Below are 12,112 nucleotides of genomic sequence, written 5' to 3' on the forward strand. Positions count from 1 at the left end.
CAACTGATTTATAACATTTCGAGAATAATTCTAGAACTTAATTACAAATGTTGTATAATAAATCTGTAAGAGATCTAGAACGCTGTGACAACCGATCTGTAACATTTCTAGAACAATTCTAGAACTCAATTACGAATGTTGTATAACAAATCTGTAACTGATCTAGAACACTGTGGAAAAGGATCTGTTCTACATCAAACTTGGAACAAAAGTTATAGAACGTCTGTGATTGTTCAGGCCTAGAACAATAACATAACAATTTATCTAAACTAATTATTAATCTTTGTCCCTAATTTGTTCTAGAACACACTTTTAACCGGGTTTTAGAACTTTGATATAACAATATTACGGCACAGTTCAAGAACAAACTTGGAACAAATGTTACAGAACGTCTGTGATTGGTCAATTCTAGAACAATAACGTAACAACTGTTCTAAAACAGTTATTAATCTTTGTCTCTAATTCGTTATAAAAGACACTTGTAACAGGGTTCTAGAACTTCGATATAACACTATTACAGCACAGTTCTAGAACAAATTTGAAAAAAATATTATAGAACGTCTGTGAGCAGTTTGTTGTAGAAGAATTCCATAGCAACTGTTACAGAACAGTCCTGTCACATAGTTCGAGAACAGTTCTCCCACAATTTTATCATAGTTTTCCAGAACACTGTTACCTTTTTTGTTCTAGAACAGTTCGGTCACAATTTTGTTACAGTGTTCTAGAACAATGTTACCTTTTTGTTCTACAACAGTTATGTCACCATCTTCTAACAAATTTTATAGAACACAGTTGCTTTTTTGATCTAGAACAGTAACAGAACTTGTTTGGTGGGTTATGTGGATGCGAATTGGGCAGGATCTATTGACGATTGGCGCTCTTTTAGGGGTTATGATTTTTCTATGAGCCGTGGAGTAGTTTATTGGGATTCAAGGACTTGTCAACAATGAACGCTGAATATATGGCGATGCGCGAAGCCACCAAACAAACCATTCAGCTCAGACCTTTTCTATTCGAGTTTAGAGAGTCTGATAAGAAGTCAATCCAGTTGTTAGTTGGCAACTGCAGCGCACAAAGGCTAACAAATATATTATCTTTGAGGCTAGCAGCTAATCCATTATAACATACACGAACCAAACATCGACATGAGTCATCATTTTCTACATGAAATTGTGGAGTCGTGCTAGATAGTTTTGGAACACGTGGCGTCTGATAACATGCCGGCCGACGTCTTAAAATAGTTGTCGCGTGGCTATACAGTTTAAAAGTTTACACTCAAATGTAAGAAATGACACGTTTCTATCCTAAGCATGGGTAAAAAATGTTGATTGGGTTTGTACACTCTCGTAGAAGCGTCCTATATACGAATATACACATTTACAGTAACAGTTTGTAAGGCAACGATAGTGGCAACGTCGCAATTTCATTTTCGGAGGAAATTGTATTGACAGCTATAACCACAAAATAGTATCATCAAAATGTCGACACAAATAAAGCACAAAGGGATTTTTTTTAAGAAGAAAAAACGTTTGAAGGCTGTTGCAGCTATGTGTGGAGCCAAGAAACATAAAACTAGTGCGACAGTGTTGCCACATTGTCACTGCTTACCCCCACCATGTGCCTCGCGATAACGCAAATATAATTTTTTTCACCGGTATATCTTTATTACTAAACACACATTAATTTTTATTTTTTTAAATAAAATCCGTACGATATTTTTCTATGTATCTGAAGTTTTTTAGCTTAATGGTAACCTTCGTTTTCATATTAGACTTTATAATGTGGCGATTGCCCATGTTAGCTATGGGAGACCCATGCAAAAGGTACTGCAGATCATTGATAAGATTTGACTTTCGAAACTGACGATTAGGCCGAAAAGGGTATGCATTGTTAGATAACAATATATTCTACATATTTTGAGAATTTTAAACAATTCGTAAGCAGGACCTGATTTTGGCACAACTACCTTAATCAAGACATTAAAGTAACAAAAACAAGAACCGTCTCCTGGAACTATCGAAGATACTATAATTTGAAATTTAGATCAATATTTTTATTGAGTAAATTTTGTATTTTTCATCTTTTTCTGAATCGGAACAGAATTTTTTTTGTTATTTTTGGCATTTTTACTCATTAGGAAATTAGGAAATTTTGATATTTAATTTCTTTCTAATTTGGAAGAAAAAATCTTTTTTTTCAATTTATTTCTGAATTGGTATAGAGACTTTTTGTGATTTTTAAATTTTAAAATAAAAAGGGAGGAATTTTTTATTGTCAATTTTTTTCTGAATTACAGAAGGGACTTTTTTTAAATTAATCATTTTAATGAATATTTTAATTCAATTAAAGGGGTCCAATTTCTTCATTTTAGACACTTTTCTTCAGATGAAAGGCAGAAATTTTTCATTCTCAATTTTTTTATGCATTGGAAGAGACTTTTTTTTATTTAGTTGGAAAAAAGTAAATCTTGTTTTTATTTTATTTTTTCAGAATTGGAGAAAGGACTTTTTTATTTTTAACATTATCTTTGATATTTTAATTAATTTGAAGGGAGAAAAATTCTGTAATTTTTCCATTTTTCTTAAGATAAAAAGGGGGATTTTTTAGACATCTTTTTCTGAATTGGAAGATCCTTATTTTTAACATTTTTATTAAGTTGGAAGATAAGAAATTTTGGTTTTTAATATTTTTTTCTTAATTGAACCAGCGAATTTTTTTACATTTTCCTGTTCTGATTTGTAATATTCTGAATTTTGATCATTATTTTTATTGAGTTGGAGCGGATCAGATTCTTTATTTAAAGCACCTTTTGCAGATGAAAATTTGGTATTTTTTATTTTCCATTTTTCTCTAAACTGGAAGGAAGATATTTTTTAGATTTTTTTCAGTTGGAAATGAAGACATTTTTTTCAATTGTAGAAGGGATATTTTTCTTAAAACCAAAAAGAAGATTTTTTCAGTTTTTGGAAGAAAGGGAATTTTAGATTATAACTTTATTTTCTTAAATAAACTTAGGATTCTTTTTTAACTTTTCTCATTTTTATGCATATTTTAATAAAAAGTTCTCTAATTTTCACATTTTTTTAATAAAAAGGAGGGTATTTTTTATTTTCATTTTTTTGTCTAAATATGAAGAGAAACTTCCTTTATTTTTTACATTTTTATTCAATTGGAAATATGAAATTAAAAAATTCAGAATTAGATGTAGAACTTAAAAAAAAATGTTAACATTTTAGTTAACATTTTTATTGAATTGAAGGGAGAAATATTCCGAAAGAGAGACATTCTTTATTTTGAACATTTTCATTGAGTTTATGAAGCAAATTTTGGTTTATAATTTTTTTGTTTTTAATTGAGAAAAAGAGAAATTTATTATTTTATTATATTTTTATTGAGTTGAAGGGGAAAAAATTCTCTAATTTTCACGTTTTTTAAGATAAAAGGGGGGATTTTTAATTTTAATTTTTTTCCGCATTGGAAGAGGGACTTTTTGTAACGTTTTGAATTTTGATTGGTATTTGTAGTAAATTGAAGGGGGTCAGATTCTTCATTTTATTTTTTTTTGTTTTCAGATGAAAATTTGGCATTAAAAAAAAATTTTTTTTTTATTTGGAAAAGATATTTTTTATTTTCAACAGTTTTATTCAACTATAAATGAGGACATGTTTGTATATAATTTATTGATAAATTGGAAAAGGCAATTAAAAAAAAAATTTGAATTAAAATAGACATTTTGTATTTTTAACATTTTTATTCAGTTGGAAGGGAGGAAAATTTGAGTTCTTATTTTTTTCTCTAAATTTAAAGACGTTATTTTTTTAATTATTAGTGAATTCAATTTAAATAGAAAATGAATGAAGAATCGTATCGAAACTATAGTTTTATATTTTTATAATGTATCATTTTTATAATTTTATATTTCATTTTAAATTTATAATTTTATATTTTGCACTCTAAATTTGAATCAGTGAAGTCAAAGATTCTTATACTTAATTATAATGATCGTGTGTAATATTGTCGGTAGTTTCATTGTATTATTTAAATTAAAATAATTATTTTTGTATATCAAAACTTACTCAAAAAGATAAACTTTGAAAACTGAATAATTTATTTTTAACCATGAAACAAAGGAATTCTGAAATAAAATAGTTAGATTTTCGAGCAAAGAAATTAAACTTTCAATAAAATAATTAATATTGAAGCAAAATATATTATTCTTTAATCCAATAGTTGTATTTTCAACACAAAAGATGAATTTTCTACCAAAAAAAGGAAGAAAAATGTTCCATAAAATAAATGAATTTTCAACCAAATAGATTCATTTTCAATTAGGAAGTTTAAATGTTTAGCAAAAAGATGATTTTTCTCTAAAAAAAAGACAAATTTTGCACAAAGTAGATGAACTTCAAAAAAAAAATACTTTAATTTTCAACCAAACAGTTGAATTGTCAACTAAAAAAAATCGATAGAAAACGGAATAGTTAAATTTTCAGTTAAAAAGATTAATTGTCAATAAAAAACTTATTTTCATTCAATTTTTCAAAAAATAAAGACATCTTAATACAAGTAGCTGAATTTTCAACTGAAGAAGATCAATATTCCAGCAAAAATGGAATAGTTAAATTTTAAAGTGAAAATTTTATTTTCAACAAAAACAAAACGAATTTTTAAATAAAAGAAAAAAGAAATTTCAATCCAAAAAGGATTAGTTAAATTTTCAGTTACAAAAAATAATTTTCAATTTAAAATAACTCATTTTCATTCAATTTGTGTACAAAATGTATGAATTTTTAACTAAATAGTTATATTTTCAACTAAAAAATATAAATTTTCATTCAAATATAGAATAGTAAAATTTTCAGTTAAAAAAATTAATTTCTAATCAACAAGATTAATTTCTCACAAAAAAAACAAGTTAAAGAAAATATTAATTTTCCTTCAAATAGATAAATTTTCAACTAAAAAATATAAATTTTCAACCTACAATGGAATATCTCAATTTTCAAAAAAAAAAATAGTTTTGAACCAAACTGAAGAATTTTTAATCAAAAATATTAATTTCCCATAAAAAAGACAATTTTTTAACAAATTATATGAATTTTCAACTAAATTTTGAACTTTCAAAGAAATTTTCAACCTAATAGTGAATCAGAGAAATTAATTTTCAACTAAAAAGGTGAATCACCAAAGAATTTAATTTTCTACCATGAAAGGCAATGTTTTAAAAAAATACTGAAATATTTATTTTTTATTTAATCTAAAAATTATATTTTGTCTGTATATGTATATATATATATATATATTATTATTATTATTATTATTATTACTATTATTATTAATACGTCACATTTCGAAAAATAATGCATGTATTTATGAAGAAGGATTCTTGTTTCGATCTCTCTAGTAGCTTAAGGGAAAAGCACCCGACCGGCAATCGGAAGTTCTGTGGTTCGATTCCCAGTGGAGCGGTTGTTACAAGATCTTTTTTGAGAAAAAATTTAATAACAAAAATGTTAATTCATAGCTCTATCTAGTCAAAAAAGACGTTAAGAATTTCTGTTATTCTATGACGATAAAACAGATTCCTTAAACTATTGATCACTGGGAATCGAACCACGGAACTTCCGTTTGCCGGTCGGGTGATTTTCCCTTAAGCTGCTAGAGAGATCGAAAGAAGAATCCTTTTTCATAAATATACGCATTATTTTTCCAGGTGTTACGTACTAATAAAATAAATAATAATAATAAATAAATACAAATAATGCGTGTATTTTTAAAGGCGGATTCTTCTTTCGATCTATCTATTAGCTTAAGGGAAAAGCACCCGACCGGGAATTGGAAGTCCTATGGTTTCATTCCCAGCGGAAAATATCTTTTTTCAGAGGAAATTTAATTTAAAATTTTTTTCTTTATAACTCCATCTAGTCTGAAAAGACGTTAATAATTTCTGTTATTCTCTGATGATAATACAGATTCCTGGGAAAATTTGAATACCTAACGCCTGTCAAAATAAAGCGTTTATTTCTGGAAAATGATTATTTTTTCGATCTCTCTAGTAGCTTAAGGGAAAAGCACCGAACCGGCAATCGGAACTTCTGTGGTTCGATTCCCAGCGGAGCGAAGATCTTTTTTCAGAAAGAAAATTAATTAAAAAATGTTGATACATAGTTCGACTAGAAATACGTTGAAAAAGTATTTAAAAAATTTTTTTAATGTCGAAAAAAGATTAAAAGTACATTGTCGGATAATTCGACAGGCGGCGAGACATGTTTTCTGAATAAAAAAAAATAATAATTCGCTAAGTTTATACAATAAAGTAAAAAGAAAAAGGAGGGATTTAAATAAAATTATTATTAAAAATGAATAATATTCCAGGATAACGCCTATCCAGCAGACGAATTGATGCCATTGAGTTGTAAGGGAAGATACAGGGGTACCGAAGCAAATAGAGGAGATATTGATGCCACTCTTGGGAAGTAAGAAAAAAAATTTAATTTTTCAAATTGGAATTTAAATTTTTTTGTATAATAATTATTTTTTCTCTCCCTCAGTTTTTCGTTGACTCTCGTCGATACTTTGGACACGCTCGTTGTACTGGGAGATTTCGAGGAATTTGAAAATGCAGTGAGGCTAGTCATCCGAGATGTAACTTTTGATACAGATGTTATAGTCTCCCTTTTCGAAACCAACATCAGAATGCTTGGGTAAGTTTTTTTTTTATAAATTACTATTATTTTCGTGATTTCAGGATGTCTGGCGAAGTGGGAAATCGGGAAAAGTGCCGGGAATTTATTTAAAAATTCAAAATTTGATTGAAAATTCATATATTTTGTTGAAAATTTATATTTTTTAGTTGAAAATTTAAATTTAAAAAAATTTAAACGGATCACTTAGGCAGAGTAGTATATTATTTTGCTGATGATTTATATTTTTAATTAAAAATTCAACTGTTTGGTTGAAAATGGAACTATTTTCTTGAAAATTGTTTTTTTTTTCAAAATAAATGTTTGCACTGAAAATTTATTTCTTTGGTTTACTATCAGGTTGAAAATTCCTTTAAAACACAAAATTTAGTTAAAAATTCATAATATTTTGTTAAGAATTTGTTTTTTTTTTTGTGTGGAAAATTAATCTTCTTGGTTAAAAATTAATTTTTTCAAGGAATAGTTTTACTATTACATTTTTGATTTCGGTTAAAAATTTGTATTTTTTAGTCGAAAATTTAATTTTCTTCATTAAAAATTTATCTTTCTGGTAGAAAATTTAGCTGCTTGGTTAAAAGTTAAACTAATTTGTCAAAAAACAATTTTTTTATGATGATTCATATTTTTAGTTGAAAATTCAACTGTTTGGTTGAAACTGGAACTATTCTTTTAAAAATTCATTTACTTTGTAGAAAATTAGTCTTTTCATGGAAAAATTCGTCTTTGCGGATGAAAATTTATTTTATTTTTGTTGAAATTCGTATTATTTTTCTTGAAAATAAATTTTTTAACGAAAAATTGAACTATTTTTTAGAAAATTTGTTTTTTTTGTTGTTGAAAATAAATGTTTGAACTGAAAATTCAACTGCTTGGTTGAAAATTCAGTATTTTCTTGAAAACTCATCTGCCTTTTGAAAAAGTTGTCGTTTCATGGGTAAAAATTAATCTATTGTGTTGAAAATTTATATATTTAGTTCAAAATTCGTTTTTTGGTTGAAAATAAATTTTCTAACTAAAAATTCAATTATTTTGTTGAAAATTAAATTTTTTCTTTTTTTAATAATAAATAGATAATATATTCAATTTTTTAAATGTATTATCAATCCATTTGGTAACTAATTCACCTTTTTTATTAAAAATTATTTTCTTTGGTTCACTATTAGGTTAAAAAAATCGTTTTAAAATTCAAATATTGATTGAGAATTCATATATTTTGTTAAAAAATTGTATTTTTGGTGGAATGTAAATCTTCTTGATTAATAATTTATCTTTTTGGTTGAAAATTGACATTTTTTAGTTGAGAATTTAACTATTTTGTTGAAAATTCATACATTTTGATCAAAAATTGTTGTTTTTTTGGTAGAATATTAATCTTCTTGATTAAAAATATATATTTTGGTTGTAAATGAATGTTTTTGGCTGATCATTTATTTATTTCATTTTTTTGTTGAATATTTATATTTTCTAGTTAAAAAAAATTATTGGGTTTAATTTTTTTGTTGCAAAATTAATCTTCTTGATTAAAAATTTATCTTTTTGGTTGAAAATTGATGTTTTTTAGTTGAAAATTTATATATTTTGTTGAAAAATTCTAAGTTTTTAGTGGAATATTAATCTTCTTGTTCATTAATTTATCTTTTTGGTTGAAAATTTATAATTTTCAGTTTTAGATTTAACTGTTTGGTTGCAAATTTATTTGTTTTCTTGAAAATTGATTGTTTTTTTTGTAGGAAATTAATCTTCTTGATTAAAATTTTATCCTTGTGGTTGAAAATTTATGTTTTTTAGTGGAAAATGCATATATTTGCTTAAAAATTTGTTTGTATTTTTTGGTGGAAAATTAATCTTGTTGATTAAAAATTCAACCTTTCGGATCAAAATTCACCTTTTTGGTTGAAGATTTATTTCTTTGGTTTACTATTAGGTTGAAAATCCCTTTAAAATCCAAAATTTAGTTGAAAATTCATATATTTTGTTAAAAATTTGTTGTTTTTTTTTGTGGAAAATTAATATTCTTGATTCAAAATAAATCTTTTTTGGTTGAAAATTAATTTTTTCAAGTAATTATTTTAATATTCCATTTCTGGGCTTGGTTAAAAATTTTTATTTTTTAGTCGAAAATTTAATTTTCTTAATTGAAAATTTATCTTTTTGGTAGAAAATTTAGCTGCTTGGTTAAAAGTTCAACTATTTTGTCAAAAAAATATATTTTTTTTTTTTGATGATTTATATTTTAAGTTGAAAATTCAATTGTTTGGTTGAAAATGAAGTATTTTGTTGAAAACTCATCTGCCTTGTGAAAAATGTGTCTTTTCATGGGATAAAATTCGTTTTTTATTGTTGAAAATAAATTTTTTATTTATAAAAATTTAACTATTTTGTTGAAAATTCAATTTTTTTATTGAAAATAAATTTTTTAACTGTAAATTTAACTGTTTTGTTAAAAATTCATACATTTTGATCAAAAATTGTTGTTTTTTTGGTAGAATATTAATCTTTTTGATTAAATATATATTTTTAATGTTTCTACCTGATAATTGATTTATTCCAGTTTTTGTTGAGAATTTATATTTTTTAGTTAAAAAAAATTATTGGGTTGAAAATTTGTTGTTTTTTAGTAGAAAATTTAAATATTTGGATGAAAATTTATAAATTTTGTTGAATATTTGTGTTCTTTAGTGAAATATTAATCTTCTTGATAAAAAATATATATATTTGGTTGAAAATTTAACTATTTGGTTGAACGTTGAATATTTTATTAAAAGTTCATCTGATTTTTAAAAAAATTGTCTTTTTATGGGAGAAAATTCATTTTTGTTGTTGTTGAAAACTTAACAATTTTGCTAAAAATTCGTTTTTTTTTTTGTAAAAAACATTTTCTAACTGAAAATTTAACTGGCTTGTTGAAAATTCGTTTTTATTTTGTTGGAAATAAATTTTTAAACTAAAAATTCAACTATTTCATTTTCGTTCAAAATTTATCTTCTTCAGAAGGAAATTCAGGTATTTGGTAAAAAAAATTTGTATTGTTTTGGAATTTTGTCTTGTGGTAAAATGTTAATCTTTTTAGTGAATAATTCATCTTTTTTATCTAAAATTTATTTCTTTGGTTCATTATTGGTTTGAAAATTTATATTTTTCAGTTAAAAATTTGTTTATTTGGTTGAAAATGTTTTTGTTTTTTTTTGTTGAAAATTATTTTCCTGATTAAAAGTTTATCTCTTTGTCAGAAAGTTTCACTACTTGGTTAAAAGTTCAACTATTTTGTGAACAACATTTTTTTTGCTAAGTATTTATATTTTTCGTTGAAAATTTCATTTTTTGGTGAAAAATTATATATTTTTTAAAAAATTCATCTACTTCGTACAAAAATTTACTTCAGTTGAAAATTTGTCTATTTTTGGTAGAAAATTAATCTTTGTGTTTGAAAATGTAGCGTTTTGTTGAAAATTTGTTCTGTTTTTGGCTGTAAATTATATTCTTTAACTGAAAATTTAACTATTCTATTTTTTACTGTGCATAATTTAATTTTCATCAATTGTAAATTTGACTTTTTTTGCATAAAAAGCAAATGGTGATATAATTTATTTTTTAACAGGGGTCTTCTAAGTGGCCATATTTTAGCGGAATATTTGCAGCAGAGGGCTGAAATTATGCCATGGTACCGAGGCGAACTTTTAGACTTAGCCAAAGATTTAGGATACCGTTTCTTGCCCGCATTTAATACGACTACAGGAATTCCATATGGGCGGGTGAGTTTTTTTTTTTTTTTTTAATTAACTAATGTCATTTTTTTTTAAATACCATTATTTAAAAAAGATGCCATTTTTGAAAAAATGCAACTATTTTTTTAATGTCACTAATGCCAGTATGACAAAATTGTACACATTTTATACCAATAATTCCCTATAAAAAATTAAATATTTATATTTTATTATGAATATATTCTAAAAATATTGTACACTAAAATATTATGTGAAATATTTTTCCTATACAAAATATATTCTACACAATATATTTAAAACAGGCAATAAAATATTTTCTCCACATTAATTATTTAAATCATTGAAAATATTTTGTGTAGGAAAAATAAAATTATTAAACAATATTAAATTCTATGCAGGAAAAATATAACAGTATTAAATTTTGCGTAGGAAATATTTTCTGTAGAAAATATTTTTTATTGGAAAAATATGCTCAGTATACGTTGTGTACAATATATTTTGTGTAGAATAAATGTGTGTAAGTCATTACTTAAAAAATATGACATTATTTTGAAAAAAACCACAATTTTTTAATGTCACTAATGTCAGTATTTGAAGAAAATGCTACTATTTAAACAAAAATTGTCATTAATTTGGAAAAAATTTTACCAATGACACAATAAAAAAATACCATTAATCTCTCTATTTTAGAAAATTTCATTTTTATCTATATTTTGAAGAAAGGCCATTATGGCACCAATACTACCATTTTTGTTTAATGTCACTAAGGTCACTATTTTTAAAAATGCCCCGAATGCCAATATTTTAAAAATTACCACTAATCTCACTATTTTTTTAATTTCACTAATGTCACTATATTAAAAAATGCCACTTGTGTCAAAATTAAAAAAATATATATTAATCCCACTATTTTTTTTAAATGCCATGGATGTCACTATTTTGAAAAAATTTCACTAATGCCAATATTTAAAAAGGCCATTAATCCCCCTATTTTTTATGTCACTAATGTCTCGATTTTAAAGAAATGCCACTATTTAATAGAAATGTCACAAATACCACTTTTTTATTTCGCTGATGTCACTATTTTGAAAAAAATGCCACTAATGCAAATATTTTTTTAAATACCATTAATTACTCAATATTTTTTTTGAAATGTAATTATTTTTAAAAATGCAACTACTGCTAATATTATAAAAAAATATTAATCCCGCTATTTTGAAAAAATTGCTTATAATGTCATTTTTAAAAAATCCCAATATTTAAAAAAGATGCCATTTTTTTTTTAAATATTCACTTTGGTCACTACTTAAAAATTTTTAATTAAAAATTTTACTATTTAAAAAAGATGCCACTTTTTTTTAAATGTGACTACTGTTGCAATTTTAAAAAAATGCCACCAATGACACTATTTTTCTTTTAAATGTCACTAATGTGACTATTTAAAAAAATCTGCCACTAATTTCGTTTTTTTTTTAAATACCGTTAATTCCACTATTTAAACAAATTTGCTGATGTCACTATTTTGAAAAAAAGCCACTAGTGCAAATATTTTAGAAAATACCATTAATTATTTTTTTTTTCTAATTTCACCATTTTTAAAAATGCCACTGTTTTTTTATATATCTGTAATGTCACTATTAACAAATCCGCAACTAGTGTTAATGTTAAGAAGAAAAAAAACAT

At 24.7% G+C, this 12,112-nt stretch overlaps 1 protein-coding gene across 2 annotated transcripts in view; it reads left to right on the forward strand.

The window, feature by feature from the left end:
• The window catches only part of LOC117174470 (ER degradation-enhancing alpha-mannosidase-like protein 3), a 73,926-nt gene that overhangs the window by 12,049 nt on the left and 49,765 nt on the right, over positions 1–12,112 (forward strand). For both annotated transcript variants that reach the window (XM_033363663.1, XM_033363747.1), the window contains exons 3-5: positions 6,376–6,476; positions 6,552–6,704; positions 10,303–10,456. In XM_033363663.1, the coding sequence (XP_033219554.1) occupies positions 6,376–6,476; positions 6,552–6,704; positions 10,303–10,456 (408 nt within the window). The remainder of the gene's footprint in view (positions 1–6,375; positions 6,477–6,551; positions 6,705–10,302; positions 10,457–12,112) is intronic.

This window comes from Belonocnema kinseyi, chromosome 1, assembly GCF_010883055.1.
Source record: "Belonocnema kinseyi isolate 2016_QV_RU_SX_M_011 chromosome 1, B_treatae_v1, whole genome shotgun sequence".
NCBI classification, from domain to species: domain Eukaryota; kingdom Metazoa; phylum Arthropoda; class Insecta; order Hymenoptera; family Cynipidae; genus Belonocnema; species Belonocnema kinseyi.